At 25.6% G+C, this 25175-nt stretch overlaps 1 protein-coding gene across 2 annotated transcripts; it reads right to left on the bottom strand.

The window, feature by feature from the left end:
• Positions 1-1173: 1173 nt before the first annotated feature.
• Positions 1174-24863, bottom strand: LOC126907911 (uncharacterized). 2 transcript variants are annotated; one of them, XM_050689580.1, is made up of 10 exons: positions 24749-24863; positions 14316-14478; positions 13465-13582; positions 13091-13185; positions 10170-10301; positions 7447-7654; positions 6500-6647; positions 6056-6194; positions 3594-3792; positions 1174-1605 (listed from the first exon to the last, which is right to left on the bottom strand). In XM_050689580.1, the coding sequence occupies exons 1-10, from the start codon at positions 24769-24771 to the stop codon at positions 1454-1456; spliced, it is 1377 nt and encodes a 458-aa protein (XP_050545537.1). In that variant the 5' UTR covers positions 24772-24863; the 3' UTR covers positions 1174-1453. The 2 variants fall into 2 exon arrangements, with proteins under 2 accessions (XP_050545537.1, XP_050545536.1); XM_050689579.1 differs by lacking the exon at positions 24749-24863 and adding an exon at positions 17926-18222.
• Between the last annotated feature and the right edge of the window lie 312 nt (positions 24864-25175).

The raw sequence follows: 25175 nt of genomic DNA, 5'->3' as shown, positions 1-25175 counted from the left end.
TATTAAATTATATATAAACAAATTATTTATAAAAAAAACTGTGCACCGTACAAATTTAAGAAACTCCACTGGCATCATGCCAGTTTACTGTTAATCGGATATCATATCCGATTAACAGTAAACAGAGTATGAAAAAAGTCCAAAAGCCATCCAAATGAGTGACTTACATAAATTGTAGCAGACAAACTACAAACCAACGGAAAAGTGATTGTCATGTTACTATATAAACAGACACTGATCTGTACAAGATATACATTTCAAAATGAATTTTGACCTATAAGACCATAGAAGTTAAAAGATTGTGTAATTGTCCATTAGAAGACCCTAGTTCAAAAAGGGTACAAGTGACAAATTCAATATTTGGCATATATATCTCCAAATATTGAATTTGTCACTTGTACTCTTTGTGGACTAGGGTCTTCATTTTGTATGTCAAGTCTTTGATTAATGAACAATTCTTAAAGTATGATATTTATATAGTGTTTATATAACAGAAAAACTCACAAAACTTGTAACAAAATACTTAGTAAAAAAAAATTATGCCAGTCAGTAATTGAATCTTGGCAACCTGAAATGTTTACGTAATGACATTATTTTATTAAATTAAATCATAATAAAATAAGTAAATCAATTATTACAAAGTCATGAGATCTATATTATTTATTTTCTTAATTAAATTTTTATATTCTGTTCTTTTTTCGTTTGATTACGAGTTAAATGAAAAAAAAAACTACCCTAAATGGCTAATTTTCAACCCCAAATAGGCACAAGTTAAACTTGTCTAATCAACCTGAAATTTTTCTGATTTTTTTGTACGCCTATAAAAACAACTTTGGCCTTAACATTTCTTAAAAAGAAAAATATCCTTTAACAATAACTAAAAAATACCCTAACTTATGTACTATATTTAATTAAAAATTGTGTTAAATTTTTTTTTTTTATACTTGTACACTTACTCATTTAAATCACTGTTAGATAGTTTGCTTTCCTAGTGTAAAATTGGCATACACTTTAATACAAAATTATAATATGTAATAATTATACACATTAAAGTGAAATTTTTTAGCGAATTAAAACAAGCTACAATAGTTTTACTTTACTAATTTTAGGTATATCACTATAACATTGTTATAATGTATAATGCTATCTTAATCATACATATAAAAACTGACATCAATTAAATTGTCCTAACTATTTATTTAGAAAAAAAATTCAAGTTATATTTAATTGTTTATAAAACATTAAATAAAATAAATTAATTTCTTTTCATATTTTACGAAAAATAATTAATTAATATACAAATATAATGATATTATCTAATAAATTAACTAAAGTATGTTAAATAATAGAGAAATAAGAAAAATTTAGTTTTGAAATGAGTCTTTTTTCAATAGGAATGTAAGTATTATGATTTTAATACTATATACTAAATAACAATAATTTTTTACATAAATTAAATTGGTTTCAAAACGTTCGCCGTAAATTGTCCCATTATATTCCCAGGAGGATCATAATTTGCCACTATTACAATTCTACCAGACTTTCCTTTGACCATTGCAATGCCCATGGATTTTGATCCTTTCCAAACGAGTTGAGTAAAATGACCTGTATCAAAACAAAAACGTAATTATTAAAAAAATTGAATAAGTGAAGAAAAATATAATTAACTAAAATTTCAAATATGTAATAAAGTATCACTATTATTAAATTATCATCAAACACATTTCAAAATAAAATGAAAAAAAATCTCCGAATTTGAATGATAGTGTAATTATTTAAAAGAGCATAAAATGTCCAAAGAAATTGATACATAAAAAAAAAATACTGAAATATAACTTGTGTCTATCCTCATAAAAATTATCAATTTATTATACAGTGGAAAATTTGTTATAACTATTTTTTTTAAATAAGTGTAAATTATATAAATATTCTTGTAGTATAATATTTTACATTTAACTTAAGTAAAGTTGTAATGCGACAAAAAGGTTTTCCTTCATTTTTTCTTTATTGGTATTAAATTTATATATTTCCATTAACCTTGTCGTTATTGCAAAAATCATCATAATTCACTACTTCATTATTTACCACACGAAAAAAAGTTAGCAAAACCTAACTCTGAAAGTTCTGCAAAAGCAGTTTCTTCGGCAAATAGCACACTACAATTAGCTGTGACTAATACAGCTATTGTCTCTACTTCTAGTTCAAATATCAATGGACAAATTAGTAACACAGTGTATCAAAACAAATATTATTGTCAACTGATTGGGTAGATATGGAAAATGGTGTCCTTTGCAGACATGCGCTGGACAATTAATCACTTAAATATTTTATCGTAGAAGATGTGATATTTTAAAATACGAGAAGTGCTTGAATATTGAAAAAAAATTAATTAAGCTACTGATAAGTGGAGTTAAAGAAGAAAGCATTAACTCAGCTGAATGGCCATCAGTATCAGTCATCGTACAAGTGACGTTTTATTGTTTTAAATAATCATTATGTATTGATTGATATATTCTACTGCAAATGATAATTAAATTACCAAATTAGATATTTGATATTTCAAATCGGAAATGTACACTAGGTGTACAATATCAATTAGCTGGTCCTAACTTTACTATCAAATCAGATATTAAATGAATATGGAAGAAAAAAACGTTTATTATTGATGCGATGCCACCGTAGTTCTTGTCTGGATTCAAAGAATTCCGTCTCAATGGTAAACATATGTAGCAAATAGAATAACTCAAATTATTGATGCAATTGGTAATAATAGAAGACGATATAGGCCTACTAGTTGTAATCCTGCCAACTCTCTCTCTTCTAGACATCAATATAAACACGTTATTTACATTGGATCTTTGATGAAACGGGCCTTCATTTATATCAAGCTCATAGCTATGTTTAAAAATTTGGTTCAAAATGAAGAAATACAGGATGAACAGCGACCTATTTAATTTTCTTTACTTCGAAATTAAAGCATCAAATGAACTACTAGAGTACTACTCAGGCTGGTTGGGTTTCGTTATAATAATAATATATTATAAATAATGATACTTCGTATTATTGCAATATTATAATTTTTCAAAACTAACTAAAGTCATTAGGAACTTTGTGAAAGCGGCTATAAAATTTCCTGGTTTTTTACAGTCTATAAGTTACTGCATACAGAATTTTTAAACTTTAAAACTTGATCATTTCAAATTTAACTTTTTGGACTAGTACTGTTTTTCCACTAACCGATTCATTAGAGACACTCAAAGTAATTGGGGGTCATAATTTTTCACTTAAGGAAGCTAAGTACCTACAGCACCCTTAATGCTTGATAATGTCACAAATGTGACCCAAGAGACTCTAATTAGAGGGATTAACGACAAATGGAATTATGTCCCATTTCTTTTCCTGATAATTGTTTTTGTCTAAGTGTATTTTGAATTATAAAAAAATTCATTATTTTATTTTTTTCAAAATAAAATATTAATTTTTTACTAAAATAATATTAGATACCACTTTTAATCAAAAATCTGTATCTTATATAGACTCAATTTTCATAAATTAAACTTAAACCTGCATTTTCTCATAAAATTTTTATTAACCTGATTTTAAAATTCTGGGCTCTCTAGTGTAGTCATAATTTTTGCCTTCTTTATACCAATTAATAACTGCATCTTTGGCAGTTGCTTGGTTTGATGACCATATACTAAAAAGATTTTCTCCGAAAGGATTGTCTGGTTGATGCATAAATTTATCTTCCTTGGCTAAAGTCATTGCCCATGATAATGCATTTCGACATAGCTGAAAAATAACAAACCCAAAAATTTTATTATATTATACACGAAAGTAAGCCTTAAATTAACGTCTCTTAGATAATTTTCTGTTTACTAGACAACAGCTCTATTCCAATGAATAAATACAATCTATTCTACGATTTTTTAACAATTTTCCATAATAATAGTATGTCAAAACATTATGGAACACCTGCACACATAATTTTAAACTTGGTATCATCATAATTTTTTTATCATTTTTATTGAAGCAATCAATACACTATTTAACAAGCTGTATTAGTTTTTTATTCCTCTGTATATATATATATATCATACCATCTTCCTACTAAATAAGAAAGCGTTGTATCTCATCTTTTTATTCTTTGTCTGAACTGAATTGTATTTTGGCTAAATATTCTTTAAATTAAGGAACAGGTAGTGGTCGTATTATACAAAATCTAAAATAAAAGGTTTGATTGGGTTGAGTTTGGACCCTTCTTTAATTTGTCGATTTAAAGATTAAAAAGAGGGGTGTTAATATTTAAAATTGATAACTTGGCCTTTACACACACATACTGTATAAAACTGACAATATTTTTATAACAGCTTAAGTAGAACAAGAAAGAAAATATGAAGAATAACTTTAGTAAACTTAACATCATTTACAGTTTACTATATAATGTTCAATGAATTGATAAACTGATGTACTATAAAAATATTGATATTAATCTTCATAGATTATCATCAATAATTTAATGTATATAATTCATAAAAAATGAATTGTATTTACAGTAGCACGAAATTATATGCGAAAAAGTGATAGTGTATACATTTATTTTATTCATAAATATGCTTGGTTAATAATTTGTGTGACAATCAAAACAACTAAATTAAAAAATTTTAACTTTAAGTTTCCACCAAACCTACTTAGTAAAATATATCTGTACAAATAAAATGTAATTATTTACTTTCCCATTTAAAGATAAGGCAAAATGTAACATTTGACTGTTTCGTAATTGTTGTTTTAAATACATTAATTGATTAACAAATATTAAATTTTTTTTAAAAATTCTTTTCCCCTTTTAAAAGTTATTTGCACTGCTCACCATCTACATTGTCCCCTGATGATAAATATTGATTGAAGAATATCTTTGATAATTTTCGGTACTGTTTCAAAATTTCGTTGACCTCTACCTCTGAAGACTGTCAAAAATGTTGTCATCGAACCACTGGGTCAAATTTCGATGGATTTATCAGATTTTAACCAAAAGTCGGAACGTCGCGTGTGTATTAAGGTCTGATCAGAGCAATTGTTTATTAAATATTAGAATATAATGTGTTGGTGTAATAATTTTTTTTTTAGTAATATCTGATTTTTATTTCTTTTCTCTTTAATTGCAATTGTCGTTTTGATCATTCGATATTCTGCTTTGTATTACTTAAATTGTTTTTTTTTTTTAATAAATTCCTTTCAATTTAACCTAATAACAAACTCTTTTTATTGCCTGTTCTATCTTCAATGGACTCGTGTATTTTATATTTCTTTCCCTTCAAAAATCATCTACCCCTATTTTATAAGGTACAGACAACAGCCTTGTATAAGGTCATCACAAGTTAATCATAGTTCTGCAACAACTTATCACGAGGTTTTGATATACTTCAACTGTCAACGAATCAACGCACATCAGTTACATCTCTAACTATTTTATAGTTTACAGTTGTTTCTATATTTAATATTATTTTCACATGGAATGGATGAAAACATTTTCTATTCTTCAGTTTAGTATTAGCTTATTTTATTTATGATAATAAAATTTAAAAACATTATTAATTTTTTTTTTACTTTTTTTATTTTAAACAATTATTCTGTGGTCCGACAAGTCTGAAAGAAGTCCGTCAAGTCTCGCCTAGTACATTGAGGACTTTCATTTTCTTTTTATGGCGCCATGTAAGAGACCGAATTATTATCCGTTGTGACCTATCCAACGTATACTCTTACAAAATATTAAATTATCTATATGAATATAATTTTACCTTCCGTTTATACTTCTGCGTTACTATGTTAAAACTTTTAGACCGAATCAGCGGTTAACGTTTGTTAGGTAATCAAAACTTTAATTGCATAAATTACATTTATGAATTAGTATTCAATAATTAACAATCATTTAATGAAAGTAGAATAAAAAATTTGTACGAACATAGATCGAAAGAATTGTGAAATAAAATATTTTTTAAAAATAATTTTTATTATTTTAGGTTAAATAAAAATTTGAAAAGAATATTAAACTCACCATTTTATTTAGTTTTAATGGTCCTGAACCATGTTTTGATCGGTACTCATTGTGAAACTTTAAACTGTCATTGTACAATTGCTCATCAGTATAAACTGGCTGCAAAATCTTTGATATGTGTTGTTCATTTTTGAATCCACTAAATTTATTGCAAGTTTGAATATTAGAGCATTATACTAATACATAACGTATCATAATTGTTATGTATTTAATTTATTTTACAAAGCTGTTAATATATATTACATAAACATCTTTATTAAAAATAACATATTAGCGGGTGGCTCGAAAATCTAAGGGTTACCAAGAGATACAACATACTTATTCAGTTTTTATGGCATAACATAAATAAATAAAAATAATAGTTGAAAAAATATAATTAATATACGTCACACAAAAAAATTAAATTAAATTAAAATTAACTTTAAAGCAAATTAAAATTCATACCCTGGTGGTGGTACATTTTCCCTAAATTGACCGAGAAAATTTCCAGGTGGATCATAGCAAGCCACTACAAATACTTGACCAGAACGCCCTGATGCAACGCCGACACCAACTTCTTTACTACTCATCCATATAACTTGTGTGAAATGGCCTACAAAAAATGCAGGATTTTTCTGATAATTCTATTTTTATTTTGTATTTATTTTTACTAAAGACTGAACATAACCTAAAAATCGGTTCTTGAACCAGAACCTTTTAAATATGTAAAATCCGAACTGGATTAGGAATTTTTATTGATATACAAATCAGTATCTTTAAAAATTGAATATTCTTAACGGTTCGTACAACGACTTGTATCGTATCGTTATATTTTTTATTACTCAGTAAAAAGAAATTGTACTAAATAACTTGTGCAACTATGTTTTAGTGACTCTCTTCCTTCTCATAAGTGTAGGGTAGGTTTTTTTAGCAATATGAGAGTTAAACTTAATTTTCTCTTTCCCAAAAAATATTTTTAAATATTCATATATGTAGTTTTTTAAATTTTCAGAGAGAGCTCAGGCTTTTTCCATCTTAAGTTAAATAACTTCTTATGTAATTCACTTAGGACATAAACATTCTTATGATGATATATGAAGGAGAGAAATCTACTACATCCAAAATAAATGTAATTTGAAATTTTGGAGAAGATAATGAAGAAATTTATACAAATCCCCCAAGACAAAATCCTAAAAACGCTCTAGCCTATGATTAAATTCATTTTTATAAGTTAGAATCGGTACTCTAAAATGACTTTATAGAATCTGAAACTTATTAAAATCTATGGTCCCAGTTTTTAATAATTATATAGGTTTATTTGTTTTAAAATTTTATATTAAAAATTTCAAAAACTTAATATTTTAAGATCTTAATAATACTCCACTGTTGTACACCGTACATATACTACCTACCTGATTTTAGAGTAGTTGGTTCTCGACCAAATGGATGGAATTTAATTTCTTCGTACCAACTGTCCACAGGTTCTTTGCCATCGACTCTATAAGTTGGCAATGATGTCCAACAACAAAATAAATTTTCACCATAAGGTGATGATGGTCTATGATCTAAAACTCCTTTTATACTTAAATATTTGGCCCATTCTTCAGCATACTTGCATAACTAAAAACATTTAAAAAATGTAGTATATAGTCATCGTTGGCTTATAATAAAAATGACAACTGGTAGCTAAATAATAATAATAATAATATTTACTACGCAAAAAAGGCAAATAAGTTCTTTTACAATAAACCAAACATAAATTAAAAATTATGTTTACATGTGTTACGAATCCATGGTGGTACGTTAAATAAGTAATTAATAGACATTTGATTCGACTATACACTTTACAATTTTTTTACAATAAATATGAGATTCAGTGACGATTTAGAAAGATTTAGTGGTAAGCGATATTTTGTATTCGATTATGTCCCTGTGCGTTGATGAACAGCGGCTATAAAACTATATAACAAAAAGGGCTAAACAAACATTAAAATTTCTAGAAAAACTTTGATGCTTTCTTGTCAAATAATTTATACTATTTATGTATATATCAACACTTTCATTCAAATAAAAAAAAAAATACCATATTATGTTAAACACACTTTTGATACTTGAGTTGCCTATCTAATTTACCTTGATACATCAATAGATATTTTATTACATAAAATTAAATTAAATTTATAAGTTTATGAATAATAATCATATAGACATCTTATAACACTCAAATGCTTTGTCAATTTTCTAATATTGGTACTGACAGATTAGTTGTAAAATATGATTATTAGGGGAATGCTTACCACAAGGGAATACCAGTCACTCGATTTTTTTCTAAACTAGAACACTGGGTAAGATACTGATTGTATAGTAAGATTATATTAATTATACTCTTAAAATGTTAATAATAATAATTTTTAGAAATATTATTATAAGAATAATTAATAATTGTTAATTGAGAATTCCATGTGTTGAAATGACAGTCGTAGATTTTATGAATCGTCAGATAAGAGAAAATAGATAGACTCATTTCTCCTCTTCTTAGAGAAAATTTACCTTTTACTGTCCGTGTAATGGATTAATCAATTTCTGGTGAACGTTTAAATATTTAAAAATAATTACTTAAATTGCTTTTAAAATATATAGCTTGCGTGTTATTTAAATTTAAAATCAAATTCAACATTTATTGAAGTGATTTTTTATACTTTCCTAATGACAACATTGATTATTTTATTATACTTTATTTATGTACACATGACAATTGGTTTCTGTACAAAAAATATCCTATATTATCACTAGGGTATCGTGCACTTATGATATACATTCCAATACACTTCCATATAGGTTAATAAATTGATAAATGTGCGGTAGAGGAAAACATGGTAACGTATCACACTCTAATAGGGAAAATATGTCAGTATAAATCAATTAAAGCGAATCTGCTTAAATCACCTTCATTTTAAAAGTTAAACTGAAGGAATAACTAAAATTATTATGAATAATATATTTATACCTATACAAGAAGAAATTAAGTTCCAAAGAATTTTAAATAGGCTTCTCACTTGATAGAAAAAAGAAACAAATGCAAATAAATTTCCTCTCTTTTATCTCAACTCGAGACTATTAACAATTTAAATTATCATACGCTCTAGTTTAGCTCGTTATAAGAATGGTAAATATATATTAACATCAGCCGACAAAGATCAAAATCAATCTCTAAATGTAGGCATTGACTGAACAAAACCTAATTATATTCATGGATACTGAACAGAATCACGACGTTTTAAGGACTCTTTTACCATCGTCAAAATAACAAAGCACTTTCAACCATAATTATTAAAAAATAAAATAAATTATTTGTGTAATAAAAAGTACGATTGAAAATTAATACAACTAAAGTCGTGCGAGTGCAAAGAGGTGAAAGCAATGCAGTCACGTTTATATATTTTTTTGCCACTGTTACAAATATATTATCACAAAATCTTATACAATTTTAAAATACGACTAATTTATGAACATACACATATTGTTTTGTTATAAGTGAACAGTGCATTAACCAAGCCTTAAGATAAACAATGTGCCTATTTGAAAAAACAAAATTATACTGCAATATCAAAAATTATAATGTTTCCTAATAAAATAAAAATGTTTGTCAACAAATAACTTAATATTTTCTTCTATCTTAATACTTGGACAAAAATAAATAAAATGTGAAATTTTTTAAAGAAATTAAAAATCAATTGTGTGTTCGTATAAACCTAGAAATGTTCTATTTCACTACTACTATCAGGATTTATAAATTTTCTTTTAGTCATTTTAAAAGGACCCAAGTGTGTGCTAATTGTGGAATATACTGTAGCATAGAAATATGTTTTGTCTTATAAAACGGAAAATATTTCCCCCTTTAGAAGAGAATAGCCCCACTTAACATTATAACCTCAGTTGGTACACATTTCTAAGTTTTCAAACATGTTAATAAAAATTTATACTAGTTAATGATATATATATAAATATATATATAGAATAACTCAACAAAAATTATTGATGAATATAAATCCAGATTTAATTACACATTCTAAAAAGTAATAATTATTCTTTTAAAAATATTACTAAACCCAATTAACTTAAATTTACAACTTACTTTTTTGCTTAAACTCATCGAAGGAGCCAAGTGTTTTTTTCTATAATAATTGTGTGCATCTAAACATTCTTGTACAAACGTATTGGTATCGATGAGTATCTTTTTTTGATACTTACCTAATGTCGCACATTTCTAAAACATACCAATTTATAAATTATAATACATGTCCACATTTACTGATATAAATATTATTTAAATTATAGTATATGTTATTAGTATTTAAAAGGACTAATTGAAATTTAAACACACATGCTAATCGGGGGAGTATTAAATTTTATGTAGGCCACTATGAAAACTATAAATAAAGGCAAGCAATTTGCCTCTTCTTCTAACTCTTTTAAATCACATAAGTTTTTCATCTGATTGAAACACTCCCTCTAACATATTAATACACAACTCCCATAATATTTCTATCAATTACACTCTTTTATCATTCTTCTTGAGCGCAGGTCTTGTGATTTAATGATCAATTTTAAATGAGTTTCGTCAAACGGTTTAAGTCTATAATTCATTATCATTTTAATAGTTTAAATCTACAGCACTAGTAAAATATTTATAAGTATTATTAAGAAACACAAAATATTTGTTTACAAATTTTAAATGTTGAATACTGTAAATATTAAACTGCCCTAAGTTGGTCCATTTGATGGCATATCTGTTCATGATTTACTTTTAACTGTTTTTAAATATTTTTTTATTGTTTTATATTGGACTGAATTATTATTGTAATGGTCATGTATAATGTCTAAACTTAACATAATTATCAAGCTATACATAATTACAAATTACTTATTTTAGTATTTATTACTACATGTATAATTACTAAATATAAGTTATATAAAAAAGACGAACGGTGACACATTTTGTTATCTCCTTTGGTTTTTGTTCTTAATTAATATGATAAAAAACATAATGCGATAATCCTTAAATAGTTTAATTTACAATCATATTTTGTACATAGCAGTATGTCGACCTTATTTGTGTTTTATACATTTTAATTGTCAGCATATCAAGTTTTGCTTTAAACTGTAAGCCACGGAGCTCATTAAAATTGTTTAACCATGCGTATTTCAACTTTCAGTAAAAAAAAAAATAGAAATACCGATTTTATAGAATCATTATCAAATGGTCTCAAAATGTCTCAATATCTAAATACATAAAACATAATATGTGTTTTGTGATATTTAAACGCGCGTGCACAACAACTTGTCAGTTACTTTCCCATGCGATACACTTGCTGCCATAATCATCTGTTAGCGTTGTCTAATTGTCACTTTCTGTTTATGTCCATCATAATATAATAGTGATAATATAATATGTGCTTATAGAGCTATTTATAATATTGCTGCTTGAAAGTGAGAGTGATCATGTTATTGTAAAACAGTTTTCAACGCATTGTATAGAATATTGGTTCGATTGTAGTAGATATTAAACAATTTTCTGAAAATTCTAGTTTTCTCTATTATTTAAAAAACACTTATTGAATAAGCGACTGTTCTAACTCGGATATATATATATATGCAGAGTGTCCCGCCAGATTATGACATCTTTAATAACTCTTAATAATTTTTAGTTATAGGCGAGTAAAGTATTCTACGTAGATGTCTTATTTATGCGTCATAGTAAAAATAAAGCGTCACTGAACTCTACCATAGTTCCTTTACTAAATTTTCAAATGCTAATATCTCAGAAAGTATTATTAAAAAACTAGTCTATTATAATTTTTTTTTAATTTTCAATATGGTTTTTTTAGCCCATTTTTTACCAAAAAAATTGGTAAGACGATAACAATTTTTATTAAAAATAAATAATAAGATTATGCATTAAACGCTGTATAAGAATGCAATAGTTATTAAAAAAAAAATTAACAAAATAATAATTGTATTAAAATTGTGAGTATTATTAATTAAGTTTATATATGAGGAATATGCATACAGTGATCTTAAAATGAACTAGTTCAAATTCATCAACAGTGAACTTTTCTTTTAAAATTTATGACAAAACTAAATAATCAATAATTAAAAAACATTTTATGAAATAAAATTTACAATTTTTTTTATGCAGGGTTTAAAAAATTCATCTTAAAACAAATGAATTTACATTTACATGCTATCGTGTTTCCTTCAGCCGCACATCACGTTATCATCTATATCAGGGATAATAACTCAAGGGATTTATTCCTAAATTATGGGATTTTAATTTTTGTGTGAGATTTAGGAAAACTGTGAGTTAACCTGGAAATTTTAAACAATAATATTTTCAAAAATAAATTTTGCTAAATAAAATCATTACATTATAGTTAAGTCAATTAAAATATAATTTAATTAGAAGATTATATATTTATTATTATTATACTATGATTATAATAATATACAGAAAATAAATCTAATCCATTCTATAGTAGTAATTGTAACATGATAATACAATGTGATTATATTCATATAATCCAAAATGTCATCAATATTTTATACCATTGATTTTTTAATCGCAATTATGAACTAAGATATCCTAGTTCATGACCGCAGTGGTGATCAATTTTATTAAATCTAGCTAATAAAAATTATTTCAATTATATTATCATTAATATTAATTAATGGACGGGGCGGGTATTATGTTCGGCATGCATCAGAGACCCGATATTTCCAATGAGAAAATTACAAAAAAAATCTCATTGGTACCTTAGAGGATCGAACCCGGGACCCCATGCGCCGAAACTTACGTTTTTACCCACTAGACCAAACCGATCCCTTCATTAATTAAATAAAATAAATAAACCAATTACATTACATATTATTGTACTTAATAATTATTTAACACGCCAAAATAATATAGACATATTATTTATGTTATAAGTATCGTTAACATTCATTTATTAAATAGTATATATATCCTTTGTGATACTTAGTAGTATAACCATATACCTGTTTGTAAAACGACGTTTTCAATTCAGGCGACGAAGTGGACGACCGCGAAGATCTGGAAGACAGTGACGGCAGGAAGTCGTCTATGGATCCGTCTGAAAAGACAAAAATGATCTAGAATTAAAAAATTTAAATATCGACATATAAGTCTTTAAAATGCAAGACTTGTTGAAGTAATAACAGTTGAACAAGTCTTGCCTTATAAAATATATTTGTTACATTATTATTGAATGAAAATAAGAAATTAACTAGTGTGTGAAAAACATCACACGCTTTGAATTTGTATGTCACGCTGTAGCCAAATGGTTTTTATTTCATTAAACATTTTAATGGCGTATCATAATCAGCAACATTGCCTTATCTAAATCTCATACCTAACTTGCTGTTGATAGTATTTTCAATATTTTTCGTTTCAGACGTTATTTTCCTCTCAGTTTTATTACCTCGAAATGTTTGTACAGTTTCCTTAGTAAGCGTTTCAATTTTGGGAACCTAAAATTAAATTACTAAGATTCAACATTTTTTTTTTAATTCATCGAAAAATTAAATTTAAAAACATGAAACATAAATTAATACATAGACTATATTTTCAAGCTCAAGAACTATTTAAATAAAATTGGACAATAACAGTTTCAGAAAGTTATGCTATTGAGAGATAATTATTTTTATGTATAAATGGCATTTTAATTTTTGAATAGAAATTAAATAATAACAATTATAAATAGGAACTTCAATTGAAATACTAAACTGTAGTAGACGAAAACACATGTCGTAAATTTGGGTTAATTAATTGAAACTCGACCCTTGACACAAATTGTTTATGTGGACATCTTTAACATTAAAAGAAATTATTTTTTAATTATTTTAAAACAGGATCATATAAGTTATTACGTCATGATTTGAAGGATATTGAAAAAGATATTCAAATAAGATGAAATTGTTCTTCTGAAGAAAATTTTATATACAGGGACGGCAAAATCATATTGAATACAGACATTTTGTTACGACAGCGATCAAAAAATTATGAAAACGTATTTACTTTAAATTTTTAACTGAAACATGATAGGTTGTAATGTATATTTTTATTGTTACATTTTGCTGTTAATGTATACTATTATACATCTAAATTATAAACTATCTCATAGTATGAAAATATGTTTGTCGGTTGATGCTTCAAATAGAATAGCAACTATAAATGTATTGTTTTTCTTAAATTAATATGTACCTGTCCCGATTTTGTTGGAGCTACGTATATCCGGCGTTCTGTTTTCCTGGTCATGACTACTCGACTATGGCCTTGATTAAAGTCATGCCCATGGGTGGAGTCCGGAAAAGATGACAACTCTAAAGAACTGCTAGGGTACTTTTGCCTGGGCAGATACCGCATTCTAAAACAATTGAAAAATTAAGTAAGTATTGACTTTTTATCAAGATTATACAATTCCCAACAAGTGGTGTGTTATTATCAATCTATTCATATTGCATATTAATATATCTGTTCGTTGGGTAGACACAATGAACGACTTCAGAAAATATACTTATTTACAATGTCTGAATAGTTATCGCTTTTAATAACTTTCAATCTCATGTACAAAGCGATTCACAATATTTTGACCAATGTAATAACTATTATATTATTAGACTATAAACTATTAATATTTGTTTAAAATAGTAAAAAAAAATTTGAATGGGTCAATTACAATATTAAGACGAGTACTTATTAAGTATAAAGATCTAGAAAACAGCTATTTTGAAGAAAAAAAAATACTGTTAAAATTGTTAAATTAAATTAATTATTATTTATTAAAAATAAACACGTTTTTAAAGAAAAACAGAAATTAAAAGTATGTAGTAGATCAAAAGTTATTAGATTTGTTAAAAAATCGACGACCACTCTTCATAGTTAATAAAAAATTTTAATTTATAGTTATGTTAAATTAATAAATGAATATTTACTTTTTGACTTATAAATATAATCTTGGACATTTTTATTTATTTGACTATGACCCCTATATGTCCAGCCACTTTATACTAACTGCAATCCCATATTATTACCATCATTTTATTATCTTCCATTCCATTCCATTTTATTGTACTATTTATTATCTCTTTGATTCATCATAGACATTATTAAAAGTAAAAAGTATGATATTTATGGCAAAGAATCAATATTATCTCATTAAATATTATTATATCATAATTTATGCGTATACTCTCTTTTTAATTTTTCATATGGAATTTATTCATCACTCAATTTCATAATTTTTAAAATGTATAGGTTTAAAAATGATTAAACGACTTCTTTAAAAGATATAGAAAGTTTGCACATATAACAAGTCGTTCTAATTTTTTTTAAGCGATAAATGAACAGGAAATAATAAAATAAAACAATCTTTGCATTCGTTATAAATATTCTTTAAAAAATTACAAGACTTGTTGCTAACAATGCATAAAAATGCATTGAGCATAACGCAAATTTTTATTGTGCGTGTAGGTTTCTCCTTGTTTATTTACACGATAAAAACTAATACGAACATTATTTGATTTTGTTTTTTTATATGATAATGTTGTTATATAAAGAAAATCATATTTCATTGCCCTTGACTTATTTAATAGAAACATGCTATATGATATGTTTGTTTGTAAAGACATTTAGTTAATTCGATCTATTCGTAATTACCTACTATGACAGAAGTATTCAATTACAGTTATTAATGTTCGAATAAATATATTCATTCTCAGCTTAGCATCAAAGCAAATACGCATTGATATAAGATAACATAATGAATTTTTTAAGCGTATTCTTAATCTCTAGTTTTCTCTTTATAATTATAAATTATAACGTATTAATTAATAAGTAATAATTATAATTGACTTATTAATATTTGCATTATTAGTTTAATACTAGGATAAAACGTAATATAAAACACAACTATAATACAAGTATAATATAATGTATTAATGGAAATTTTATTGGTGTCTGAATGAAGAATAGTTTATTTTTATTTGGGAATTTATACTTATATAAATATTTATAAAAATGAAAATTTAAACGTGATATAAATATTAATACCATATTGTATTTCATTATTTTAACCTAAACATATATTTTAATTTTGTAGTTATCTTATTGAATTCAAAATAATGAGACTAATTACAATGTTCATAACACTATTCTAGTTTATGCATGCATATCAAAATTATCATAAAATCTGCAGAAGCTCTGGTATGCCTAATTAAAATTGTATGTTTTGTTGATTTAAACAAATAAGAAACTATCTGATAGTTAACATTACATATCAGGCACAGATATGACCTACCATAGTATAAACCAGGTAAAAATACTTTAAGAAAAACGGGCTTTGATACTAATATATTATTAGTTAAATTTGCTATTTGTTCACGAATATTAAAAAACATCATCTAAATTCTTATAATTAAAATAAATTAGTAAGTTTCAAGTACAATATGACTGATATAGTCAAGAAAATCATTAAAATTTATTTTATGTTTCAGATTTTATACAAAATAATTTTAAGTTATCTCATAATTATTAGTAAATAAATAACTTACTGATGATCATTGTTAAGAGAAAGTTTATCACATTATTTAAAGTATAATTAAACTTCAGTAAATATTGTACATTTTAATCCTCAATCATCAACGCATCTAGCATAGATGCGAAAATAATAATCGAGTTAAAATATTTTTGACTAGATTGTAATCACAATCAAATTTGAATTTATGTTGAGTCATGAATGTAACTACTGATTTTTTTGCTAAAACTTTGATTAAAAGATATTTTTCAAAACTTGTCATTTTAAAATATCATTTTGACATATAAGAAGTAAGTAGCCAAATTAAATTTTATTTTTTCAAAGAATTTTATTAGAACAATTTCATCCTCGTTCAGGGTTGTTACTTTTATCTTATGAATAAATTAGTTATTACTATAGAGTTATTTGAAATCGGTAAGTCATATTTATCATTAGCTTAAAATATTTTGTGTGTTTTGATTTTTAAAAATTTACTATTTTGACCTTCTCACTAACATAACTAATATATTATTATTAATATTTAATTAACACTAATATGTTCAGTATTGTATGAATACTGCACAAATTTTTATAAATATATATACTAGAAATTTTGTAAACTGTAAAGAAAATACGTTTTTTGGCGCTTAATTTAAATTAGTTTACATGAGATTTAAATATATTAAAAGGCTATCTTGAATAATTGGCTTACTAGTGAAACATGAAACATATAATACAATTTATTAATATTTTATTTTATTAATATAGTTATTATTAGTATTACATTGAATTACACAAGTCTTAAAAAATAGGATAATGGTTGATATTTTTATTCTGCTAAAACAATATTCTTACATTTCTCAAGAAAAAAATATGAAGCTCAAAATAGTAAGCATAGTCGCAAAAACCATTGATTTTAGAAATGATTAATAGTGTAAGATTGGAAATTGTGAATTCAATTTCGACTACAGATAAAAAAGTAATATATATTCTTGTAAAAGAATATTTTATTTACTTTGATAATGAGTTAGAATTGACAAAATTTTATAATGAAAATCTATTATAGACTAATTATTCAACAATATTTTAGAGTTTGAATAGTTAATTCTTTCCAAAGTATTAATGTTATACTTTCACATTCGCGGTTTTCATCGATGAAGTTCGTGGTTTAATATAGTTCTTTAAAAAAATTAATGAAAATTAATTATAAAAATAAAATTATTCGTATTTAAATACTTTCAAAGAAATTACCTTTATTTCAAATTTATTTTTAATGTGACAGTATATAATATCACCTACTTTTCGATTTGAACTGCCTTGGAAAGATCTTCCACGACCATTTTGCTAATCAATTTACAACGACAATTAAAAACTTAGGAATTAGTCTTCTTAAATAATTAATAATTAACAACTTAATCAATCACAATCATCGCACTTCTTGTTTTTAGAGTCAATTGCGATGCTATCAATTAAAAAAATGATTTTAATTACAAGAAAAATTCGGAATAAACGGATTGTAGATGGCTATATAACCTACAATGGACGCACCACATTTCGACCGGATGACTATGATGCTATCACTGAAGCCCCGGTGCGAATTTTACTCTATACTACACGATTATGGTAGTGCTTTACCCTCAGCCATTTTAGGCTGTCACGCGCCTGTGCGCATGCTCTTTAAAGCATTAAACGTTTTGTTTTTTAAACAATTTTGTTATAATCTCAGCAATTAGAGACAAAAAAGTGTATTATTATTGCACTATGAGGTCTATAAGTACCCAATTATATATACGTCAACAAGAATATTAAAAAAGTGGTCGCAGTTATTTTTTTGTGTGTTAAATCTATTTAAATGTCAAACCCACTTTTTTTTTTCGAAGATATTTAAAATAAGTTATTATCAAATTTTCAACTAAAGTATTTTCTAAAATTCAAAAAGTGAACTGTAATTGATAAAATAACATTTATAAATCCAACAGTTACGTTATAATCTTATCTTTTATAACTGTATGTGTTACTTTATCAGACGAGATAAAATTAACCCATTTCTATTACGGTAACTTAAATGAAATCTTTATAATCACGATTCATTGTATAACTTGTGTTATTTTTAGGTTAAGTAGAATATATTTACTTTATTCAACAGCTTCTTTTCAATAAAATTTACAATAATTATTATGTAGTACCAAGTGTTTATCTTTAAAAACTCATGAAGCTACTTAAATACTAATGATGGGCAACGATACAAATTTCACACATCAATGTTTTTATAAAATTAATTCATAATTGAATCGATTATTACAAAAACGTCACAAGCACTTTTTTACTGAAATTTTATACTTTGTGATGTCTTATTTTATAAAATCCTCTGCGGAAAAAAATATGGGTATCATATCTGCCATAACAAAAATAATTATATGGTGAAGATACAACATTTTTTCGTTTGGAGGGCATAGTGAAAATTTTTCTTCTATATATTCCTTTGGACGAAACCCAATACGATAGAGTATATACTCAATACATCTAATATATATGTTATATTATAATGTCATACTATTCAGTGACGACAGGACTAAGTCAAAGTTTATATGATTGTAAATTACTACAATTAAGGTGACAAAAGATTTAAAAGAATTTAGAAATAGAAGTATATGGATAGTTTTTTGTAAGAATATAGTCAAGTACAATTTTTCATTTCTGGTTATTGATCAGTTATATTGGAAAATGTTCATTATTTTTAGCAGCATCAATTTTGTTTCTTTTAGTAGTTTATTATTATTTTTTATTGTGATTTAAATTTGAAAATTCCCATTTACCACACCATAAAAGTATTTCGTGTTTTTGATCTATTGAAAAATTACTATTTTTTATGTAATCAATGGTCAAGTTTAAAAACTTTAAAAACCGTCCATATATAAAATGATTCTTTTAATATTAGCCTCCGCATAATTTCTCTTAAAGTAATAAGTATTATAAAAAAATTACTTTTGTTGTTTTTAAACTTTGTATTTTTCTTTATTTAATAGAATCTATTTAGTAGATTAAGTAAACTATTGTGAATTTAATGCGTGTAAAATTTTTGAGCTACAAATGACTTTATCATTCAATGTGCAATAAAGTCTAATAGGAAGCACGAAAGAGCCGCTACTGCTATTACTCACGCAAACACAATGGACAGACGTACGGTTTTCAACGTTAACAGTATTCTTTAAGTACCTTTATTTTGTCTGTATTGTATTTCTGAAAAAACTTTATAGTATAAGACATTGATTATAAATTATAAGTGACAACAATTCGGCGTTAGCGTTCAACTCAAAATTGTAAGATTTAGGTTGATAAAATTTTCAAATAAAAAAATTAAGGTAAATAGTTTTAATCCTCATTATATGAAAGGTATACCTTTTATGCGATGAAGATAATATGAAATATTGTAAAAATTATTTCTTTCTCACAAACTTAAGAGAAAAGTCGAGAAAAAAGAAGATATAGCCGGATTTTAAACTGGGACCTCTCAATAGCTGATGATAGATAGTGTTCTACCTTTTAACAATTAATATCTACCTTTGAGCTTGAATGTTTGTTGAAAGTTGATGATTCCAAATATCAAGAAAAGGAAATGACCCTATCAATAGAAACAGTAATTTTATTCCAATCTTGTACAATGCGTTCTTACCTTAAATAGAAAAAACATAAAGAAATCTGTGTCACAACCGGTTGTATAAATTCGCTGACAATTTGACTTTACCATTGAAATATAAGTCATTTTTATTTACTATAAAACTCAAAGTATTAGTTTTGATGGTACTAAAAAGGGGATATTTAAGTACATTGTTAGATAGATTGTTCTTAATAAAATTTGATGAAGTGCAGTATTTCGAAAACGTAAAGATAAAAAATAAGTCATGAAATTATTTATTCCAAAATATAAACCGCACAACTGTTCATCAAAACTGCAAAAACAAATAAATCATTTTTACCAGAATGTCAGTAATTTTCTCCCAAATGCATTTTTTGGATATATAAATGCTGTTGATTTGAAAAATAATCAGGAACCGTATAATAAACACAACTACATAAAAAATTATAAAATAATCTTCAACACGTAGAGATTAAAAATTGTAGTGCTAATAAACATTTTTGTTTAGAATAATATATGTATAAAATAATGCCTGTTGATAATATAATTGATACGTTTAACATATAAATCTAAAGTATATTTTGAACAATATCATAGATCGATAAAATTAGCAACTTGGGACTTAGTTACATTATAAAACTGTTAATACAACAGAAACATTATACGATCAAACTACAATCTATATGATTTTTTCTATATACTACTTAGTCAGTCAATTTTGAAAAAAGTCCTTTTTGAACAAAATAATGCGAAACTTTTACGGAATACGTAGATCATTATAAGTTTAAACATTCGTTTATATATTTGTATATATAAACAAATATTGAAAGATTATATATATATATATATATCTGTTTCTCAAATTGTTGTAAAATAATGTTTTTATGTTTTTATATTTGTAGCTATGTTTATTTATTAAATCAATTGTTTTTTTGTATAACATTATAAAAGCTGATTGGCGTAGTTATTTTAAAATGAAATATAATAAAAATAAATAATAATTAACTACTTGTAATCTTCTTCTATTGTTTTTTTGTTTGCGATGGTATTCGCATCCTTGAAACTTCTACAAAGAATACTACAAAATATTAACAATAGCAACAATACATGGTACACACACCATTAAAATAACAATAACATTTTTATTTCATCAAAAATTAAAATACTAACTCGTAATATTTGAAAAGTAAGCAAAATATACTTATGCTATAATACATCTTTAGCGTACTAATATATGTACGCTTGTATATATAAAATGGGTGGTAAATAGAAAATAATGCATATTTTAATAAATATCTATAATATCATTACAAGATAACTAAAAAATAAAAAACCCAGCACAGGGAGGTCGCGGCATAGTGTTTAATTAAAAAAAATGATGGATTATTCCAAAAACTATATGATCTCCAATTTCCTTATTTATATCCTGATTACAAGTTTTATGATTTATAAGTGTAATATATGAATAACTATATATGAATATATTTATAATATATAAATATTTAAAGGAAAATTGTTTTATTTAAAAGAAGAATATAAATAGTACTTATCTTCAAAAGTACGAATGTTAACAAATAGACCTGTACGCCATCCAGTGGACTGTTATTATATGGAAGCACGGCATTAATATACAATTACCATTGCCTGACTAGACATAAATGCCAAAATAGTTACAATGTATTTAGAAGGCTTATGATAATAAGATTATAATATGATAAAACATTTTTAAAAAATCAAGACAGTCACATATCGATTTTAACTTGGCAAGCGTTTTGATTTTTTCAAGAGCCAATTTTTTTAAGGATTGCATATTTTTGGAAATGACCCCTTTAAAATATCCTCTTGTACCATTAATGGATACCCATGGCTACTGAAGATTTACCAACTTCTTGATTTTTTATTTTTTTAACTCTTTTTAAACCTAACCCATATATTTCTTTTTATTTGACTTATGTAACATTTTACTATGCTTTCCTATTGTATTAATAAATGTCCGATTTACCTACTTCAAGTTTATCTTGGGGGTTATCCAATAAATCTTTTAAAATATTATTCTTAGACGTTACAAAGATAATACGGAAATTGTTGAAAATTTAAGCTTGCTCATTTGAGACGCCATGATAATATATGGACCTAATTACTTTATTTTCTCTTACAATGGTACATGTACTAATTCCAAATACTAACTCTACTACCCAGTATTGAAATTTATTAAAATGTTTTGATTATATCCATAAGTGTTTTAGCTTCGATGCAAAGTCAAGAAGGTATCAGGTTTGTGATAGTAAGTCTTTTTATGTCTGTCCATGAAAATTCTTAGCACTTGACGAACCGATTTTAATCTAATTGAAACTATAGTCACTGAAAATTGGAAATATTCTCCCAATGTTGAAATTAATAAAAGTATGTTATAATTGTGCTACTGTAAAAAATTTAATTTTCAAAATATTTTTTCTACATTTTAATACTGCTATGTTATTTTTGAATCATAAATATTGGCGAAATTTTAGTAGAGTATAAAAGAGATAATAAACGTTCGTTTGATATGCTTTTTGTGATAATTCGATGAAAAACCTGAGAGCAGAAAGAGTTTGAAACAGACCACCTACGACCCTGATATAATAATGTCTTACACAGTTTTATATAAGACAACATGTATCTTTTTTGCTTATCGTTAAAAATTATACTATTAGAGATACACGTTGTTATTATTAGGGTAGCGATTAACAGAATAATTTTCTTATATCACCACTTGGCTAAAGCAAAATGGAAAACATATTTGACTCTAATATCAAATAAATATCTAATGTCTCCCGACGATTGTTTGGCATCAGAATAAGCAAAACTGAAATAAATAGTGTCGTTTTTATGGGTTGAGGCAAGTAGAGTAATTGCCCCCCAATCTCATCTCCAAGCATTTTTATTTACATTATTTTTTATCAACCACACAAAATGAATTATAACCAATTTTTTACTTACAACACTATTATTTGATTTTCGATCGCAGGTATTTAAATTACTATACTTTGAGCAGTTTTTGGTTGATCATATATATATATATATATTAGAGTGTCCATTATTTTTTAAATTTTGGCAATTCTTCGGGCTCACTCACCAAATTTGTAAGTATACATATAAAAAGTGGCTTGGGGTTGAAAAATGGCCAAAAAGGGTAGAATTTTAGCTTTTAGTAATTAACTCAAAAATAAGCGATCTCACAAAAAAAAAAAAAATTAAAAAAACTAAATTGTAAATCTAATTGTTTAGTATAAATTAAATTCTAACAGTTTTTCTTGTAAATCCATTAGTTTTACAGAAAAGTCCAAAATACGTAATATTTTGTTAATTTGTCGAAATTGGAATATTTACAAATATTTCATCATATCTGACGAACCAAATATTAATATTTCATACAAAATTTGTTTAAAATAAAATTTTACAAAATAAAAGTAATAAAAAATAATTTCATTGAACTTATCGTTTTATTGCTATAGCTAAGATAGCTCAATTATATTACGATTTTTACTAAATATATGAGTGTTACTGTTAGTTATTAACTGGTATATGATAAATATGGTATACCCTACTCAAAGTATACCTTATTTATCAAATGATATAATTATAAGTTCTCCTTCATCCATAAAATCTGGAAACGAAAACCCTTTTAATGTTTTAGCAAAATAGAATAAAAGGTGCCAAACAAATTTTATAGTACCAAAACTCGTAGCTGCGTCAGATTGGAGTGAAATAATTTTATATATTACACAATTTATATTATTTAAGTTATAATTGAAACTTAATGTCATGAAGTCGATTCTCTTATAAAAATATCTTCAGTACATAGATGCCGTAATGCTATGCGAATAGAACGGGCTATTATATGTAACTATATATGTAACAGTGTATTGGGATGGAAAGATTTTACCAACTTTAAATATAAGAGACTCGGGCATTGGTTACCAATTGTGATAACTAGTGAAAATCTAGATTATTAATTAGTATATCGAAACTGAAAAAGTCGACGAGATATGAACAAGCTAATGGTGTTTATTGTGCGTTAGATGATTGGGGCTTATTATAAACAATTTGGTTTTAAACCCATCCTTAATATATTCATTATTGTTATTTTAAAATGAAAATGAGAGAAGAAATGCCAAAAAGTCAAAAGTAAGTAATAAATATTGGTCTATAATTATTTTCAATTTAGCTTTGACGTGTTAGGCACGCAATTCAATTGATTAATTCTTCGACTTACTTAAGTTTGTTAAAGTCACCAGTTACGAAAGGGAAAGTATAAATCTCTAACAAAATAATTGGAATATAGTATATACTTTTCTGGTTATTCTTCTAATTTTATGTAATTTCATATTGAAGATCATCAAATGGAAAAAAATATTGTTATAAGAAATATTTTTTTATAACAATATAATATAGCATTTTAATAACAATGTTTTTCAGAGAAAGAGTATTTATAAATCTACTTACGATATTTTAGATGAATCATTCATTGTAATGATTTTGTAAAGCGTAAATGACTTAATTAACTCACATCATCTAATACACATAGTTATTTCGGCAGAGGTCCGCATGCAAACTTCTATAGCAATTTCTGCGGCAACGTGTAGTCACCCTATTATTTAATGTTGCAGTAATGCAACAACGCATGTGCAAGGAGACGCCAGTACAGTTGCTATGGTGATTGGAAAATACTCTATAATAGCAATTCTGAGGGTTTTTCATATTTCGAGATTAATATTGGTAAATAAAGAGTAAATAATACAAGAGTTCAGCAATTAGTAAAAATTAGAGATTGAAATCCATGGTAGCAAATAAGAGGAACTTGGACGCGCTTTCACCCATCAACTTAAAAAAAAAAAATGCTTGTATAATTATACAGGGCGTTTCCCTACAG

Source organism: Daktulosphaira vitifoliae, unplaced genomic scaffold (genome assembly GCF_025091365.1).
Source record: "Daktulosphaira vitifoliae isolate Bord-2020 unplaced genomic scaffold, ASM2509136v1 Scaffold_5, whole genome shotgun sequence".
In the NCBI taxonomy this organism is placed as follows: domain Eukaryota; kingdom Metazoa; phylum Arthropoda; class Insecta; order Hemiptera; family Phylloxeridae; genus Daktulosphaira; species Daktulosphaira vitifoliae.
Note: the sequence above shows the minus strand (reverse complement) of the source record. Positions and strands in the feature narration are given on the sequence as shown.

Bases quoted from the DNA above. Each gene is read 5' to 3' on its own strand.
- LOC126907911 (XM_050689579.1), bottom strand. From the start codon at position 17,966: ATGGTCGTGGAAGATCTTTCCAAGGCAGTTCAAATCGAAAA. The intron at 6,648-7,446 runs GTAGGTAGTATA...CATTTTTTGTAG, and splicing joins ACCAACTACTCTAAAATCAG to GCCATTTCACACAAGTTATA. The intron at 6,195-6,499 runs GTATGAATTTTA...CAATAAATTTAG, and splicing joins GAAAATGTACCACCACCAGG to TGGATTCAAAAATGAACAAC.